This window comes from Alexandromys fortis, unplaced genomic scaffold (assembly GCF_014885135.2).
Source record: "Alexandromys fortis isolate MF-2015 unplaced genomic scaffold, M_Fortis_MF-2015_v1.1 scaffold_125, whole genome shotgun sequence".
Taxonomy (NCBI): Eukaryota; Metazoa; Chordata; class Mammalia; order Rodentia; family Cricetidae; genus Alexandromys; species Alexandromys fortis.
In genome coordinates, this window is record NW_026068026.1 from 608,085 (window position 1) to 625,656 (window position 17,572).

The 17,572-nt window shown below is 49.6% G+C and overlaps 1 protein-coding gene across 4 annotated transcripts in view; it reads left to right on the plus strand.

Moving 5' to 3' along the window:
* Positions 1-16,042, plus strand: part of Kif5a (kinesin family member 5A) — a 46,319-nt gene extending 30,277 nt beyond the window's left edge. Inside the window, exons 16-29 of one of the 4 annotated variants that reach the window (XM_050163950.1) lie at positions 888-1,076; positions 1,500-1,617; positions 1,944-2,008; positions 2,112-2,221; positions 2,806-2,907; positions 3,465-3,525; positions 3,728-3,799; positions 3,932-4,036; positions 6,296-6,512; positions 6,703-6,856; positions 7,132-7,211; positions 7,643-7,670; positions 8,058-8,169; positions 15,715-16,042. In XM_050163950.1, the coding sequence (XP_050019907.1) occupies positions 888-1,076; positions 1,500-1,617; positions 1,944-2,008; positions 2,112-2,221; positions 2,806-2,907; positions 3,465-3,525; positions 3,728-3,799; positions 3,932-4,036; positions 6,296-6,512; positions 6,703-6,856; positions 7,132-7,211; positions 7,643-7,670; positions 8,058-8,136 (1,380 nt within the window). In that variant the 3' untranslated portion in view covers positions 8,137-8,169; positions 15,715-16,042. Of the gene's footprint in view, positions 1-887; positions 1,077-1,499; positions 1,618-1,943; positions 2,009-2,111; positions 2,222-2,805; positions 2,908-3,464; positions 3,526-3,727; positions 3,800-3,931; positions 4,037-6,295; positions 6,513-6,702; positions 6,857-7,131; positions 7,212-7,642; positions 7,671-8,057; positions 12,156-15,714 lie in introns of those variants that run through there. The other 3 variants (XM_050163951.1, XM_050163952.1, XM_050163953.1) reach the window with 3 other exon arrangements.
* The last annotated feature ends 1,530 nt before the right edge of the window (positions 16,043-17,572 follow it).

The window sequence follows — 17,572 nt, forward strand, 5'->3', positions numbered from 1 at the left end:
GCAGAGGCAGGCGGATCTCTGTGAGTTCGAGGCCAGCCTGGTCTATATAGCGAGTTCCAGGACAGCCATGGCTACACACAGAATCCCTGTCTAGAAAAACAAACAAACAAAAACCCAAACCAAGAAAGAAAAAAAAAAGACCTGTTTGGGGTTATCCACAAAGGAAAGTCCAGCTGGGAATAGGGCGTGCAGCTGTAAGGCCAGTCCTCGGGAGGCTGAGACAGGCTAAGCACGTAATCCCAGGGGTTTGGGGCTGGCAAGGGCAATGTAGCAAACCAAAGAAGACTGGTTGATGTTTAAGGTGAAGGGAAGACTCTCCGGATCCAGCGTCTGAATGTCAGAGGAGACTTCGAAGTGAAACATTAGTTGCTAGGAGCCTTGTCTTAGGGCCACAATGGCTGTGATGAAACACTGTGACCAATAGCGATGGGGGTGGGAGGGGAGGGTCTGTCTGGCTTACATATTCCAAGTCACAGTCCACTGAGGGAAGCCAAGACAGGGAGGCAAACCTGGAGGCGGGAGCTGATGCAGAGGCCACGGAAGAGCCCTGCTTTACTGGCTGCCTTAGCCAGTCTATAGCACCCACAACCACCAGCCCAGAGATGGCCCCACCCACAATGGGCTGGGCCCTCTCCCGTCAATCACTATTAAGAAAATGCCTTACAAGCTTGCCTACCGCTGGATTTTATGGAGGCATTTTTTTTCAATGAAGATTCTAGCTCGTGTCAAGCTGGCATTAAACAAGCCAGCACAGGCTGCCAAAAGGTACTCAGGAACCGGGGCTTCCTTGAGTACCCGCAAAGGCGTGTGATTCTGGCAAAGGGTGAAGGATGTAGATGCACCCTTTCTGCCTCAGAAGTAGCTCTCCCCCCTCTGCCCACCCTCAGCCAGTGGAGATCAGCGGGGCCATTGAAGAGGAGTTCACCGTGGCCCGACTCTACATCAGCAAAATCAAATCGGAGGTCAAGTCTGTGGTGAAGCGGTGTCGGCAGCTGGAGAACCTGCAGGTGGAATGTCACCGCAAGATGGAGGTGACTGGCAGGGAGCTGTCATCCTGCCAGCTGCTCATCTCACAGGTGAGCGTCTGAGGATGAGCGCCCAAGAGTGAGAGAGGCTATTCTGCGGTGTAGGAAAGCTCCCTGTCCGATGTTGGTTCTCTGAGCTCCAGGGCAGCCCGAGCTACACAGAGAAACCCTGTCTTGAAAAAACAAAATGAAATCCTCCCAATGCCCACCTTGATGTCAGTGTCTTGGGTCAGTGGGGATCAAGGACTGAACATCTGGGGTGCTGGCGGGGAGGATCCAGACCAAAGAGGTGAAACTCGGGGGGTACTGTCCTTTGACGCGATTGTCTGAAGGAAGAGTCTCCATAGGCCCCTGACTTCGAATCCTCTTAGAAAGTGCAGCAGGGGTGGGGGCGGCATACAGGGGGGCTGCAGTTCACAGCATGGGACCCTTATACCCTCCGTTTCCTTTCTGCCACCCACCTTCTCTTACCAGCATGAGGCCAAGATCCGTTCGCTTACGGAATACATGCAGAGTGTGGAGTTGAAGAAGCGGCACCTGGAAGAATCCTATGACTCCCTGAGCGATGAACTAGCCAAGCTTCAGGCGCAGGGTGAGGCCCTCCCAGGTTTATCCCAGCCATCCTTGGAGCTGAGGTCCTAGAAGGGACTGGGAAGCAAAGTTATACACTATCAGGAAGAAGAGACCCGATAGCCTCTCGCTCGACACTGGCTTGAGTTCCCAGTTTCAACTCATGTGCTACTTAACATGTAGCCTGGCTTTGCATGTAGCTTGTTGTGCACGAACCATAGACCCTCTGTTGTCCTCCATCCCTGATAAGTCACACTGGACTGTCCCAACCCGGAATGTCCCTAGACACCCATCCCCTGTGGCCTGGAGCTCTGCCATTATGAATCTGTCTTCCTCTCTTTCGCTTAGAAACTGTGCATGAAGTGGCCCTAAAAGACAAGGAACCGGACACACAGGACGCAGAGGAAGTGAAGGTGAGCCAGGATGCTGTGGGGATGGTGTGTTTGGCAAGGCCAGGATTGTGCTGACTGTCAGCTGGAGAGGCTGGCTCTGAGCATAGGCTTGGGTCCTTTGCAGAAGGCCCTGGAGCTGCAGATGGAGAATCACCGTGAGGCCCATCACCGGCAGCTGGCCCGCCTCCGGGATGAGATCAATGAGAAGCAGAGGACCATTGATGAGCTTAAAGAGTAAGGGTCCTAGGGGTGGCTCCAGTGTCCCTCCAGTCCCCTCATCTCGCCGTGGCCACTCCAGTGATCTTTCAGGATCTTTAATGTCCAAGGTCATTTCCTCAACAATGACACACTTCAGAGCCCAACTTCAAGAGACTTAGGAAGGTCTGGAGAGATGACTCAGTGGTTGAGAGCACTGGCTGCTCTTCCAGAGGTCCTGGGTTTAATTCATAGCACCCACATAGTAACCCACAGCCATTTGTAACTCCAGTCCCAGGGGATTCAACACCCTCTTCTGGCCTCCTCAAGTACCAGGCAGACATGTAGCACAAAGACACACAGACAGACGAAACACCCATACACATAAAAAACAAATCAATTAAAAAAAAAAAAAAAGACCCAAGAAGGAATTAGCCTGTCCTTGAGGCTTTTGTAATTGGAGTACTCAGGGTCCCATGCTGACCTGAAAACATAGCCGGTGTCTGTAACCATACCTAAGGACAGGAGCATCACACTGGGACATCCTTAGACTGATGTGTGAGAGGTGGGACTTCCCTTTTCTCCTGTGTCTCTCATCTCTTCTGTGCCCCCGCCCTCCCTAGCCTGAACCAGAAGCTGCAGTTGGAGCTGGAGAAGCTGCAGGCTGATTATGAGAGGCTGAAGAACGAAGAGCACGAGAAGAGCGCCAAACTGCAGGAGCTGACGTGAGTGAGGCGTTCGCTGGCGGGTGGGCAGCCGGGAACTGATGCAGACAGGCGCAGAGATGCAGGATGCTCGGGTGGCCTTTGTGAGGACAGTCACAGGAAGCAAGTATGAAGGGGTGGGGAGAAAGGCCGGGAGATCAACAGCCTGACTGCTAGCCAGGCCGAATGTAGTGGGAGGCAGAGGCAGGCCAATCTCCTCGAGTTCAAGGCCAGCCTGGTCTACAGAGTGAGTTCCAGGACCACCAGGGTGATTAGTATGAAAATCAGGCTTTGAAGCAGTATGGTATGGTCTCAAGAAACTTAGCACGTGGCTGTGTTACATGCATAAAAAAGAGTTAGCAATAATGAACACCTGGTAATTTTATCTGTAAATAACAGAATCATGGCTTTTCACAAAATTACCTCCGAGCTCTCTTTAAGTATTCCTTTCTGAAGGCTGCATTGTGAACATGAGTAATCTGTGTAAGGAACAATGGCAGAGATAAAATGGACGGTAGGGAAAGGAGATCCTGAGGGGTCTTCCTTGTCCATCCCTCCCCTTATTTCTCTTGCTACAGATTTCTGTACGAGCGACATGAGCAGTCCAAGCAGGACCTCAAGGGGCTGGAGGAGACAGTTGTGAGTGGCTTCTCCCCTGTAACAAACCAACAGAGTGGGAGGCAGCGACGCCAGTCCTCCTCAGTTCTTCCTCCTCTGTTTCTCCTGCCCCCTCACTGCAGTCTGTGGCCCAGACTGTGACAGACCGTTTGAGTGTAGACTGTAGACCATTGTGGAGGTGAAGGCAGACTCAGTAGCCCCAATTTTGAATTATCCTTTGCAGGCCCGGGAACTCCAGACCCTCCACAACCTTCGCAAGCTGTTCGTTCAAGACGTCACGACTCGAGTCAAGAAAGTGAGTGCCGTCCTCAAGTCTCACCAACCCTGTGGCCTCCTCCCCTTCTCCAGGTTCTCCAGTTCTGTCCCCTGTGGGGTGGGTTTGGGTCAGGCCAGCCATATCTTCCCTCCCTCCCTTCCCTCTAACCAGAGTGCAGAAATGGAACCCGAGGACAGTGGGGGGATTCACTCCCAGAAACAGAAGATCTCCTTTCTTGAGAACAACCTGGAACAGCTTACAAAAGTTCACAAACAGGTAAGCGTTCAGAAGTGGAGGCCAGGCCCCTGTGATAGCCAAATCCTGAAAGGCCGCTTGGATTGGGGAAGCAGGCAGTCCTTAGCTTTCTCTTCCGGTTCTCTGATTCCCTTCTTGGCATCTCATCTGGGTCCACGCGCACACTGACCTCTGCTCTGTGCCCCTTCTCCCTTCTTCAAAGTTTCAGCCCATCTTTGCTTAAAGAGGCTGAATTGTGTGGAAGAGGCACAGGGGCTATAGCTTCAGAGGAGGGCTGTGAGGTCACACTGAGCAGAACTCTGCCTAGCCTGCACACAGCCCCGCAGGGCAATCTCTAGCACTACGGTGGGGCTGGGGTCAGGGTATAATAGTTCCAGACTTCAGGGATATAAGAAATTCAAGGTAATTGGGCTTTATTCTTAGCAAACAACAACAACAACTCCATTTGCCTACCTGGGGCAGGTATGCAGGACATTAAATGAGGTTCTCCACATGACCCAACCAGGCCAGTGGGGGCCGGTCAGAACCCCTGCACTGAGTTGCTGCTTCTCTGTCCCCCGCTTGCCATTGCCACTGCTCTGTAGTTGGAAGCCTGGGTTTCCAAGGTATGGGCTGGGTGGGTGGGTGGAAGGGCAATGCAGAGGAGTAAGGACAGGAAATGTTTGGGGTGTCCATAGCAGAAGCATCCGTGGCCACGTAAGGAGCCAACCACTCAACAGTCGGTTGGGCTCTTTGATTCATAAAGCAAGTCCAGCCTAAATTTCATCCCCTCCCTCCCAAGTTCCCCTCTAGCCGCACGCTCACTAGCCAAGCTCACCTTTTCCTCCCCCGCTTATGTGGTGCCCAGGCCACACAGGAAAGACTCAGTAAAGTGCATCCTTTTAAAAATTTACCAAACCCGACTTAGGCGTAGCCTGCTGGGTTTGGGTTTGGATCTGCTGAGGGCTAAAATATTATCTTTCCTTCCTTATCTTACGATGAAATGGTAAAACACCTTTACAGGAAAGTTTTATGACAGCTTGGAAATTAAAAAAAAAAAAAAAAAAAAAGGACGGCAGGTGGGGGCGTGGCCTATCTGAGAGTCCTTGCAGGGTTTGCATAAAGCTCAACCCCAGTACATAGCAAAGTATGGCGGCACAGGCCTGTGATCCGAGCGCTTGAGAAGCTAGGGTCTGAGGGCAGCTGGGGCTACATAGTATGACCCCCGTCTTTTTTCCTTCCTTCCTTCTCCCATCCTTCCCTCCTTCTCTCCCTCCCTCCCTCTTTCCCTCCTCCCATCCTGCCTTTCTTCCTCCCTTCTCTTTCTGCCTGCCTCCTTTTTCCCTCCTCAAAGCCCCTGCTTCTGTTCTAAGTCCCAAACTCCAAATATCGCTCCCCTAAAGGACAGACAGGACAAATGACGCAAGTCTATGCAGGAAGTAGGGTTGTTGAAATTCAGCGATGCCACAGTTAACCTAAACCAGCAGTACAGTGTGACCTGATAATCCCTAAATGCCTACAGCTGAACAGAGGTCCTAGCTCTCGCCTGTCCCTTTCCTCACTGTGTTCTCTGCTATGCTGAGCAGCCTGACTGCCCCCAGCCACCCCGCCCCCCACTCCTGATTCCCAAGGCCTTGCCCCTTAGTAGTCTCAAGTGCCGCCCCCCCCCCCCCTCAGACCCTGCCAGAGGATCTATGGGCTTTCTCTGGCTGCAGAGTGGTTGCTATCACACTCCAATTTAATTTAAGTGGGGTTCGGGAAATTGGCCCGGGAGGTCCTCGGACGCGAAGGTAGCGAGCACAAATGTTTGTGCGATCCGATCGCAAACATTTTCTTTCCTTCCTGGAGACTCCGTGTGTGGCTGTGAGGGGGTCCCGGATTCGAGCTTCCACCCCTGCTCTGCACCCCACTCACCTGCACGGCTCAGCCATGCCCACCCTGTCACGTGCTCTTGCTTTGCTGCTGTTTGCATGCTCAGAGCCGGCTGCTCCCCACTGGGGCCCTGGAGCTGTTGCCCCGCACAGGCTGTGGCCTACAGTGGAGGGGATTGTCTAGGGGGATGGAACCTGAGACATGGCTATAGGAGGAGGCTTTCGCCTAGAAAAACGCTGTAGGAAGCAGGAAGGAGCGGAAGAGAACTGAGTATTACCTAAAGGGAAGGAAGGAGGTCTCTCAAGGAAATGACACGGTCCTGATTTTTCTTTATCCTCTCTCTTCGCGCTCAACCCCACACTCCACTGGGCTACTCTGTTTTGGGTCATGGCTTTTCTCTCGGCTTCTTCTGTCTGGCTCACTCCACAGCTGGTACGTGACAATGCAGATCTGCGTTGTGAGCTTCCTAAATTGGAAAAACGACTTAGGGCTACGGCTGAGAGAGTTAAGGCCCTGGAGGGTGCACTGAAGGAGGCCAAGGAGGGCGCCATGAAGGACAAGCGCCGGTACCAGCAGGAAGTGGACCGCATCAAGGAAGCCGTGCGGTACAAGAGCTCCGGCAAGCGGGGCCATTCTGCCCAGATTGGTGAGTGAATGCCAGTAGGCGAGACCATCTCCTACCCCGAGCAAATCCAGCCAGTTCCTCAGTGCTTGCTTCTAGCCCTAACCTTCCTGCCAGAGGATGGTAAAGTCATTTTGCTGGGGTTGCCCTTAGGGACCAGCGGAAACACAGGGTAACCAACAGCCTCCTCACAGTTCTTGTCTTCTCTTTGTAGCTAAGCCTGTGAGGCCTGGCCACTACCCAGCCTCCTCACCCACCAACCCTTATGGCACCCGGAGCCCCGAGTGTATCAGTTACACCAACAGTCTCTTCCAGAACTACCAGAACCTGCACCTGCAGGCTGCACCTAGCTCCACCTCAGATCTGTAGTGAGTGACCATGGGTGTGGCTTAGAGTTCCGGCCCACTGGCCGTCTGACAGGGTGGTGTCAGCTCTGGCTTATTTAAGTTTAATTATTTTCCTGTCACGTGGCTTCTGACCCTTTTCTCAGCTCTCTGCACGTGCTTAGGAGATGGGTGCTCTCTTCCCCATCTCCGAGACTGTCTGTTTCCTTCCCAGGGATGGACTGGAAGGGAGGAGTGTGGGCCTGGTGGTCCTCAGAATGGTTAGAGTACAGGCTGTGTCTCTGTTCTGTTCCTTCCAGCTTTGCTAACTCCTGTGCCAGCAACGGAGCCACATCCGGTGGCCCCTTAGCTTCCTACCAGAAGGCCAACATGGACAATGGTGAGTGACAAAAATCCAGTCTATGGGGTCCCTGGGGCAAATTGAGGGGTGTTTATGGCAGACACTAACAGACCCTTGTCCACACCAGGGCATCAGATTAAAGATAATGCCAGGAATGGAGCCAGTGGCAGGGCACTTGCTTAGAGTGGTTACTGCCTGGCATCCCTTTCCTGGTTCAGGGCAGGAAGGGTGGGGAGGATAGGGGCATCCACTTGGGCCCACTCTCTGAGCCTTAGTCTTATGTAGATGTCCAGCCTAAACCGGGCTGGCCTGGAACTCGGAGATGCACCTGCCTCTGCCTCCAAATGCTCGGGCCCCATGGGTACAGCTTTGTGTAACTGAGGATAGGGTGCCCCATGGGAAGGGTTTGTGGAGTCTGTTCCTCGCATCATCCTTTTCTAACTGTGTGCTCTCAATGGTGGTCTCTCCAGGAAATGCCACAGATATCAACGACAACAGGTACCCAGATACCACTAACCTGGGCTTCTCTTGGTGGGACCAGAAAAAGTGAATAACATTTCTCCCTTTGGGCTTCCCTGGAGTCTCGTGGGGAGGGAGGAGGAAATGAGGCTCACTGTGGTTATTCATCCCCCCCCCGCCCCATCCCCCCATCTCCCCCCTCTAAGCCCCTATCCCCTCCAGGTCTAAGCCTCTCCCCACTCTAGGTCTAAGCCCCTCCCACTCATTAGGACTCCTGATGCCTGGTAACTGGTATTTTCTCTCCTACCTTTGGGGAACTTTCTGACCTTGGGCAGGTCCTTAGTTTGGGAGGAGCATGCATCTTTCCTGCCCTGCCTTAGTTATCTCATAGGCAGGACTGGCTCTGACATGTGTGTCTTTCTCCAGGAGTGACCTGCCATGCGGCTACGAGGCTGAGGACCAGGCCAAGCTTTTCCCTCTCCACCAAGAGACAGCAGCCAGCTAACTCCCATTCCTGGCTACATATCTGCACTTCCAGGTAGCCGAGGCAACTCCCCACTCTGGCCCTGGTCTCTTCCCATCTGGCCATGTCTCTTCTGTTTCTTTTCTTTTTATAGTGTGTGTGTGTGTGTGCATGTGTGCGTGCGTGTGTGTGTGTGCGCACGCGCGTGTGTGTATGTGCACCTTATTTTCTGAAACAAGGTCTCTCACTGAAACTGGAGCTTGCTGTTCTGGTTGGACTGCTGGTCGCTCACCCCCACCCCTACCCCCCTTTTCTGCCTGTTTCTGTCCCCCCAGTGCTGGCTTTATGTGTGTGCTGGGGATCTGAACACAGTCCTCTTCCCTACGCAGAAGCACCTTATGACTGAGCCATCTCCCCAGCACCTCCCCTCTTTATTTTTTCTTAAACCATCTCAAAACTTTTCAATTTCTGCTTAGCCTGGTACTTAGCACAAGCCTATAGTCCTAGCACTCAGACAGAGGCAGGAGGATCATGGGTTAGTGAGATCCTGTATCAACAACAAACAGAAGGATTTACTAAGAACCCCAAATCACACATCAGTTCATGCTTTCCCTTATGGAGGTTACCTCCAACCCTGACCTCTCATGTACCTTGGTGCTACCCTTCAGGTCTGGCGGTAACTGCAGTACTGATCTCCACCACTAGGGATCGCTCACACATTTAGAAAAATTGTATACGCTTGCCAACAGCTACAGCGACAGGAGAGCTTGGGAGAACATCCCATCAAGCCTCCGCCTCCACCATAAAATAACCTTAGACACATGGAGATGCTTTGAGCTAAGATGCCTCTTGTCACGATGTCTGTTTTATTCTTGTGTACTATTCCTAGATCTGCATATGCTACCAAAGACTCTGATGCTGTCTGACTCTTGGTCCCTCTAGCTAGTGACATTGGTCCTCTCCATACTGTTCACTGAAAATGAAAACCAACTGCCTCCAGTCTCCAACCCCTCCAGCTTCCATGCCTCCTTCTTGCCAGGAGTTTCCCCACCCCCTTGTTCCTGGTGTCCCCAGGCTTCTTGTCATGGTTGCTTTAAACCCCAGGTGGTCAGTGGGACCTATTTTGTCAGATCCTTGGCGGACTAGGATCACTAGGATTGAGAGCAAATGGCCAGTCTCTTGCTGGGCTGTACTAGGCCAAGCCCCTCCCAGGTTTGGCCAGGCAGAAAAGCATAGGGAAGAGAGAACTGGAATGGAGAAAGAGGATGCTGGGAGAATTGGGATGGAGAAGCAGGGGTTGGTCTGGCTGAGAGTGGGGGTGGATGGGGTTGGCTTGTCGGTGTTAAAGGGACAGAACTGTAAACCAATGTGTGTGCCAATACCGTCTGTTCTGACACAGAGCCTGGGCTCCGGCTGGCTCCTCACGCCTTCTTTCTCTTTCTTTCCCAGTTTCTAAGAGGGACTGAGGCCTCTTCTCTCAGCATGCTGCAAAACCTGTGGTCTCTGATACTAGCTCCCTCCCCAGCCCGTGTTGTTGGACTGTCGATGTCTCCTCCCTCATACTCTGTACTCTGTATCTATATACCAGAAGCTGCTGCTGCTGCTGCTGCGTCTCCTCTGTTCTTCTCTCTCAGTAGCTGGTGATGTATTTAGCAGGTTGTAAGCATAGTCTCCCCTCCTCGTTCAGCATTAGGGAGGAGGGGAGTGTCTTCTTCTTTCTTCCATATGCTTGTTTCTTACACCGAGTGATGTTAGTCACCGAGTAGAGGTCACAAGATGATCACGGAAATGCGGGAACTAGGAGAGCACGCTCCTTCTTGCTCACAAACACACGTATACATGCACACACACACACAGTGTACATACAAAGCCTTAAGCAGAAGAATGTCAGCATCTACGAAAAGAGAGAAACAGAACACCCCCCCCCTCTTTACACAGAGCACAGGGGAGGACCAAGCAGAAGGGTTGCTAAATTGCCCCCCATCCTCCCTTCACCTGAGGCAGGAGATTGTGGGTGTTCACTTCGGCCCTGTGAAGTCTGCCTTTTGCTGCCTTCTCCCCCAATCTGAGAGCATGGACTGTTCAAGGGACTCTTTCCCTTCCTGGCCCAAACCTCTTTTGATACTTTCTACTCTAGCTATCAGACTCAGAACTTAGAGTTGACTTAAAAACTATATTCTGAAAAGTTGAGAAGGCGGACCTCTGAGAAAGGGCCGCTCGTCTGTCTGGGCCGATAGTTACAAGCAAGCGGAGTTAGAGCGACGGGTTCCCTGGGTCTGGGGCGTGGACAGGCTGAGGGCTACCATGTGTTTTTCTATCGCAGTGCCCTTGGGTTGAAGTTTTGAGCTCATTCTTTCTCCCTTTTGGGCCGCACTTGCTTCCCACCTCCGACTCTGGTTTGGGGCTTCCAGTTCACTGACGTAACAGCTGTTTCTAGCCACCTTCTCTTCGAGCTGGAGTCTGGCTCTTTCCCAACACGCCTTCTTCCCCAGCACAGAGTTCCTTTGGGAATCTCCATCTGATACTAAGTGCACTTTAAAGATGGGGCAGGGGTAGGAGGTACGGTGTAGGGGAAACAGCTTCCCCAGCACATGAAAAAGCCGCGATTCTGACACCCAGTACCTCACAAGAAAAGCCAGGGATGGTGGCTCTCATTTGCGAGTGTTGCTCTCCAGGAGCTGAGGTAGGAAAACTGCTAAATTTGAGGCTAGCCTGGACTATGGAGTCAGTTCCAGGATAGCTTGAGCTACGGTGAGAAACCTTGTCTCAAAACAAAACAAAGAAGAAAAAAGAAAGGGACAGATGAGATTTTTCAGAAGTGACAGAGGCAGAGGGCCTGAACCTAGTCCCCTCCCTACAGCCATTCTCAGCCCAGGTTCTCTCCTCTCCAGCAGTCGAGGGGACATTACTTTAATTCAGATGGTCCTTTCCTCCCATCGGCTAAGGTGGTTTCCCGGATAACTGCAGGAATGAAGGTCACCACCCAGCTAAGCCAAGCAATACAGCCAGCCGAGCATCCAGATACCCGGTCTTTCCCGGGGTGGGAGACCAGGCCACCGCGACAGCAGGGTGCCCTGTCTGCCAGCTTCAGAGCTGGAGGCAAGACTGTGGATGGCTGGACAGCAGCTGGTACATGGGGGCTGTAGTGGTTGTGACTCCTCCAAGGGGACGTTTCTGCTCTTTACCTGTTAAAGAACGGCAGAGATGAAGACAGCCTCAGAGCGGTGTGGGGAAGTCCAGAGCGGCAGTCTTCAGTGTTTCAAAGTCAGTCTTATGTAGGAAGGCGTAAAAAGTAAGCCAGGGCTTTGGTGGTGGCTCAGTGGTTCTGCGCTGGCCTTTGATACTTAGTGTGATAAAGCCTTATAAGGGTCCCATCTTTCTCTGGGACTGCAAAGCCCAGGAAAAACCCCAAATGATAAATAGTTCAAGCTTGGGAAGTTTATCTTTTCCTACTCCTCCCCGCCCCCAGGGCAAATGCTTAATTAGTTGAAGGGCCCCAAATAGCCCTAAGCGTATAGGAATCCCTTATTTTCAAGAGGGGCCCAACGTGGTTTCCCTACCCTGAAACCACAACTCCAAAGAGACTACAGGTGGGGCATATGAGTCTCTGTCTCGGACGCAGTGGGCAAAGGAGGCAGACAGCATCCTGTCTGTGACTCCGTGCCAGCGGGACACCTGAGAATCTGAGGGAGTTTGTGTAAGCTTGCCACCAGACGATTCTTCCCAAACACAAGGAAACGTTGAGTGTCCACAGCAGAGCAGACGACAGGAGGGGTGGTGTATCCTTCCAGAGCCTTCTCTTCGGCACTATGTAAGGGAATACCACTTGCTTATGTTAGCCAGAAACAGCCCCTTTACCAGGAACTTCTCACCACACTCTCCCTCCCTCCGTTCACCGCATCCCCTTCAGACAGCCAGGTCACCAGGAGATGACCTGCCCGCCCACCCACATCTGCCAAAATGTTGCATGCCAGCGTGGAAGACAGACCAAATTGCACAAATCCCAGTGTGTATTTACTTGGTGGACACAGATACCTTTAAAATAAAATAAATCCAATGACGGCTATGTTGTTGCTTTTTTTTTTTAAGCGTTTTTGTGTGTGTGTGTGTGTTTATAAGTGTTTTGCGAGCACAGATGCCTGGTGCCCTCAAGAGGCTAGAATAGGGCATCAAATCCTCGAGAACTGGAGTTATAGGTGATTGTAAGCTGTGGTACAAGTGCTAAAAACTGAGCCCTGGGCCTCTCTTAACCATGGGATTATCACGCTAACCCAGTGTAGTGGTTTGAATGAGAATGGACCCTATAACCTCCTATGTTTAATACTTGGTCCCCAGTTGGTGTAGCTGTTTGGGAAGGATTAGGAGGTGTGGCCTTATTGGAGGAGGTTGTCACTGAGGGCTGGCTTTAAGGTTTCAAAAATGCACAGCATTCGGTTCCGTTAGCTCTCTCTGCCTCGTGCTTGGGGATCTGATGTCATCTCAGTTCCTGCTCCAGCACCATACCTACCTGCCTGCTTCCACACTTCCTGCTATGATGGTCACAAACTCTAACCCACTGGAACCACTCACCCCAAACTAAATGTTTCTTTTGTAAGTTGCCTTGGTCATGGTGTTTTGTTACATCAATAAAAACATAACTGAGACACTCTTTTTATTTACTGAGACAGGGTCTCACGTGGCCCAGAGGCCTCAAACCCACCACGTACCAGAACCTGACCTTGAACTCCTGACCCTCCCTCCCTGGTATAGCCACTATGCCCGACTGAAAACCTTTCTCCTCCAACTTCCCTCCTCTCAAATTTAGAAGTTAATTCAGACATATTGCCCATACACACACACACAAATACATATATGCTTGCAGGTATTTATGTATTATCTGAATATGTAAATACAAATATTTATGCATGCTTATATCCTTACAGATGTTTTTCCACATATTTCTAGAATAGGTGGACATTTTCCCCCTTGACAATACATTCTGGAGATCTTTTCATGTTAATATATATCTACTTAACTTGCTAAAAAGTATAAAAATATATATCTATACTCTAGTTTATTCAGCCATTCCACTGTTGATACATAGCTAGGTTGTCTATAGACTTTAACAAAGCTTGTATCCTATTCATGTTTCCACTAAGACCATCACTGTCCTTCCTCAGTTCTTTCCCCCTCCGGCACATCTGCGTCCTTCCCTTGACAACAGCTCAATTCTGCTGCCGCAGGATCAGCCAGCACAGTCCTTCCAACTGCCGCTGTTATCTCTGGTCCTCTCTCAAGGCGTCTATGCTGGAGAAAACTGTACAGTCAGAATGTCAGGGCCACTGAAGATGTGTTTGTGAACTTATCTGGTCCTCTGGTGCAGTCCCCCCCCCCAAGCCCCACCGTGCTCCTGTTTAGTTCCCCTGCCTGCCCTTCCAGAACACCCGGTTTAGATCCCAGATCTCCTGGGTCCCCTCCATTCTTCTTGGAGACAATGTTGCTTCTGATTTAAAGGGAAATTTAAGGGACACAAGTGCAAATGTCTGTTGTATGACACTTCCTGGGGAGACATAAACAAGTGTCTGCTTACCCCAAATAGGGAACCAATGGCAGACCAAAGAAGTTACCACCAATGCCCAATTGGACAAACCAATGTGTTTCCTGGAGTTACAAATCTATGGGTGAGGTCTTACTCACAGGAGCAGAAACGATTCAGAGACAGTTGTATCCCTAGCCCCTGGATCCTGAGGGCTGGCTTTAAGGTTTCAAAAATGCACAGCCTAGCCTCTGGATCCTGGAAACTGCATCATCAAAAGCTCACCCTAGCCCATGGATCCTGGAAGCAGCCCCACAGGTTGGAGGGTGTCCCTTCCAGGCAGCTCAGCTTGTCTGAAAGTGTCTCTCAGCAGTCCTCATTGCTTATATATGCTTGGGAAGCGAGGGACCTAGTGTATCTGCTCAGTCTGTGGGACTTTCTGAGCCTGTTTCACTCCCATTAGACTGAGCATCCTGTCTTAAGGGGTTTCTTTCCCAGAAGGAAGGTTTTACCTTGAGAGGATTGCTTCAGACCACACCCATACACACATCAATATGTTTATACATGCAGGTGCTATGTTGATATTTCCTCCAAATTTAGACATTATCTCTTTTGGAGAGAGATTATTAGGCTCAGAAAACTGTAAGGAAAGCCTGGCACTTGGGAGGCAGAGACAGAGAGATTTCTGTGTGTTCAAGGTCAGCCCGTGCTGCCTAGAGAGACTCTGTCTCAAAGAAACAAACAACAACAGAGAGAGAGAGAGAGAGAGAGAGAGAGAGAGAGAGAGAGAGAGAGAGAGAGAGAGAGAGAGAGAGAGAGGAGAGAAACTAAGGGAAAATATAAAACTCGGGTATCTGGGAAAGTTACAAGAGCTGCAAGGCCTCTGTCCGAGGTTGTGTTGGCAGCAGAGAATTCCTCCAGGAGATGAGGCTTCTGTGGCATGCAGGGAGCGCCTGAGATGCAACCTGAGTGTCACTGCCCCGAGCTTTGTGGTAAGGCACCTGCCTGTGAGGCACTCGGCAGTAAACCATGCTTCAGTAAAACCACGAGCAGCTGACCAGGCAGTGGGTAGGCTTTTGCTGTGGGTGATATGCAATGCAATCACGGTTCAGCTGTCCAGAAGGAAGTTACCACATTGTGTGACATTTTACTCTTTTGGCTTTTGGGGGAGCCCACCACCCAGCTCCCAAATAAATCACACACAGTGGCTTATTCTTAGTTATGACTGCCTGCCCTTAGGTTGGCTTGTTTCTTTCCAGCTTTTCTTAATTTAAATTATCCTGACTACTGTTTGCCTCTGGACTTTTTCCTTTTCTTACTTCTGTGTATCTTACTTTCAGTCTTACTCCGGGGCTGGCTGGGGGACTGGGGGGCTGGCCTAGTGTCCTCCTTTTTGTCTCTCATTTGCTCCTTGTTCTCCTCGTTCTCAGTTCGTCTGTTTACCCTCTCTACCTGCCCGCCCTATCTGTCCTTGCTCCTGCCTCACTATTGACCATTCATCATAAGGTGTTTCTAGACAGGCACAGTAACACAGATTCACAGAGTTAAACAAATGCAGCATAAACAAAAGTCACACACTTGAAAATAGTGTTCCCCAACATTTCCCTTTTTCCGTTCTAAACAAAAATGAAAAGTTTTAACTTTAACATAGTAAAACTGCACACAATAAGAACAATTATCAAATAAAGGTTACATTCACAGTGTACTAAATTCCAATTCATTTGTGTCTGGTAAACTGAAAGAAAATACTCCATAATCTATCGTATCTTAGTAAATCCAAAATTTTATGCCTGACTTGTTTGCTATCATATCTAAGAAAAACTGCAACTATAACTATCTAGTCTTCAACTCCAAAGGCACCAGAAGGATATAATATTAAAGTAAACCAAAAGCGTATTGCAAACAACTCTCAAAAAACTCTAGAAATGACAGAGACATCTGACGGCCTGGATGGTCACCCAAAGTTTCTTTGCAATGTTGGGGCACCCATCTTCAGCCTACAGGACCATAGTATCTGAAAGATTTTGCAATAAAGCAGGAAATTTCAAAGACCGTCCTACCTATTTTGGTAATGACTGTCAGTCATTTTCCTCTGTGTCCTGCAGAATGTCTGGCAGTTTCTTCTGTGAAGCTGGAGCCCTGAATGACCATCCCACCTTGTTTTGGCAAAGTTTGCAGCAGTCAGTTTCCTGTGGGTCCTGCATGTCCAGTATGCACAGCACATAGTCAGCAGTCAAAGGCAAGTGCAGTTTCTTTCCTCTGTGGTTAACTTTGCCACAATGAAAATAAACTCCGTAAGAAATTTCTTCAATTTACTTCTCAGAAGTAAATTGGTGCTGCCAGGAGCAGATGTGTCTCACTGTCAAGAAAACCTTTAAATTAGCCAGGCAGTAGTGGTGTGAGCCTTTAATCGCAGCACTCAGGAGACAAAGGCAGGTGGATCTCTGTTGAGTTTGAGGCCAGCCTGGTCTACAAGAGCTTGTTCCAGGACAAGGCACCAAAGCTACAGAGAAACCCTGTCTAAAAAAAAAAGAAAGAAAGAAAAGAAAAAGAACAATATGTTGTAACAAAAATAAACTGTTATTAATATGCAAAATCATTTAAGAGTAGAAACGTATATGCAGTATATTCTAACAAAATTACCTTTAGTTTGTATCAACATACAAAAGCCCTTTTAACAAGAGTAAAAACATAAATACAGTGTAACAGAATAGGCTTTGAATTTGTACCCATATACTAATATCTGAGATTAATAGTTTTTTTTTATCCTATATCCCTCAAATATAACAAACATCTATGACTCACAAAATAACCAAAGACCACCCACACCCCCTTTCCTCTTGGGAATGTGCACATTGTGTTCTTTAGTCTGCTTCTTGCTGTATGTGGGCAAAGTACTTTTAGGGTCTCAGAGAGAAAATTTGAGATAATGACCAAGTCCTGGGAAGACCAGTTATATCCTTTGTTGATAGATATCACCTGCCAAGTTTCAGGAGGTCTCCCTTGATCAAACCAGATCCAAATCACCCTGGCACAAATCCACAACCTCTTGTTTCCTGTGGAAACAAAAGCAAAACCTCTTCTCCAAAGCATCGCTGATTTTCACTTGACAAATACAATTTTGACTTTTTGTTTTGTTTTAAATCTCTTTTTTTTCCCCCAAGACAAAGTTTTTCTGTAGCTTTGGAGCCTGTCCTGGAACTAGCTCTTGTAGACCAGGCTGGCCTCGAACTCACAGAGATCTGCCTGCCTCTCTGCCTCCTAGTGCTGGGATTAAAGGCATGCGCCACCACCTGACTATTTTGACTTTTTTAAAGTTAAGGCATTCTTAAAATATCTAGGCTGGTTTATGTCCACAGCCCCTCTTTCAATTCCGGGTCTCTCAGCAGCTGCCCTTTTCAGCAATCAAAAAATTCACAATCAGCACAATACTATACAGGATCTAGACTCCCTGGGTTTCCTGTCTTTATATGACTTTTTCCTTTCACATTACTTTTACTATCTCTTTAAAGACTTTATTATTTTTAATCTATTTCTATATATCCATTTTCTTCTTAAGCCTACACACATTGTAAACCACACTGGAACCTGTTTAGAGGATTTTTTCTCCATCTGGAACTTCTTTACTGCACATCTTTGCCTTTTTTTTTTCTTTTTTTCTTTATTTGTCTGCTTGAGCAGAATTTACACTGACAAGCTACACCTGGATCCTCCTTACGCTCTAGCAGCTGGCTCCGCCCACTCTTGGGTAGGGTCCTGAAAGGGAAGCCCAAAGCTTGCCGCCAGGCTGGAGGTTCAGGTCCGTGAAGGAGAACTGCATTAAACCTGTCTAGAGCTCCAGTTGCCAACGCTTGTGCTGTGGCAGGCATTTTCACTTCGATTTTTGTTCCTACTTACATACTGGCTGCTCAAAGGCTCGCCAGCAGGCACAAACTCTTAAAGGAGCCGCATTTTTTTTTTCAG